Source organism: Penaeus monodon, chromosome 34, assembly GCF_015228065.2.
Source record: "Penaeus monodon isolate SGIC_2016 chromosome 34, NSTDA_Pmon_1, whole genome shotgun sequence".
In the NCBI taxonomy this organism is placed as follows: Eukaryota; Metazoa; Arthropoda; class Malacostraca; order Decapoda; family Penaeidae; genus Penaeus; species Penaeus monodon.
The window spans coordinates 5,598,203-5,599,049 of NC_051419.1; the positions used below are offsets into that span (position 1 = coordinate 5,598,203).

The 847-nt window shown below is 38.5% G+C and overlaps 1 protein-coding gene across 1 annotated transcript in view; it reads left to right on the plus strand.

Moving 5' to 3' along the window:
- The window catches only part of LOC119594534 (zwei Ig domain protein zig-8-like), a gene marked incomplete in the record, with an annotated part of 82,515 nt that overhangs the window by 65,623 nt on the left and 16,045 nt on the right, over window positions 1–847 (plus strand). Inside the window, 1 exon segment of the mRNA XM_037943565.1 lies at window positions 651–754. Within this exon segment, the coding sequence (XP_037799493.1) occupies window positions 651–754 (104 nt within the window).

Consider the following 847-nt stretch of genomic DNA (forward strand, 5'->3'; position numbering starts at 1 on the left):
TTTTTTTTTTTTCTTTTAGTACCTAATCTTACAGTACATCGTATAGCCTTTCTGAAGAGTTCGTAACACATTGCTACAGTTTTTGTCAAAGTCTGTGATTATTCTGCAGTGCTTATCTCTTCGTGACAGTAATGGTATTCAACCCTATGTCATAGTACTTAATCCCTCGACACAGTGATTAACCTTATGTAAAACAGTTTAACCCTTTGTCACATTACTTAACCTTTTGTTACACTAGTTAAACATTTGCCACAATACTTACCTTTTGTCAAAGTACTTGATTTTTTACTTATACTCCCCATTTTGCCATAAGAATACATAATTATTAAACCCCATGTTACTCTGTTTAAGCCTTTTTCCCAGTATCTAAACCTTTGTTACATTATACAATCTTGGTCACAGAATTCACAGTATTTAACCCTTTGTTAGACTACCTAACCCTTCGTCACAAGACTCGTAGTTCTTAACGGCATGTCATTATTGATTATACTTTATCATTGTACTTAACCCTTCGTCACACTACACAGTACTTGCCCTTTGTCAGATTACATACCTTTTGACTAATAAGGACCACAGTACTTACTTTTTTGTCTTAATACCCCACCCCTCTTGTGCTCCAGTACTTATCCCCACGTCCTTACCCCTGACAGTACCGGCTGCCACAATCCAAGGACCTGGTGAATTGTTTATCAAGAGCGGTTCAACCCTCGTCCTCAGCTGTACGGCTTTGCTCCACCCAGATGCCAATTCCACGGTAAGTACGAGAGAGCTTTTATATTAGGAAGGGCGCTGAGAACAAACCCTAATGCTTATTGTGCTTTATGAATATGTGGTACAGGGATGGGTA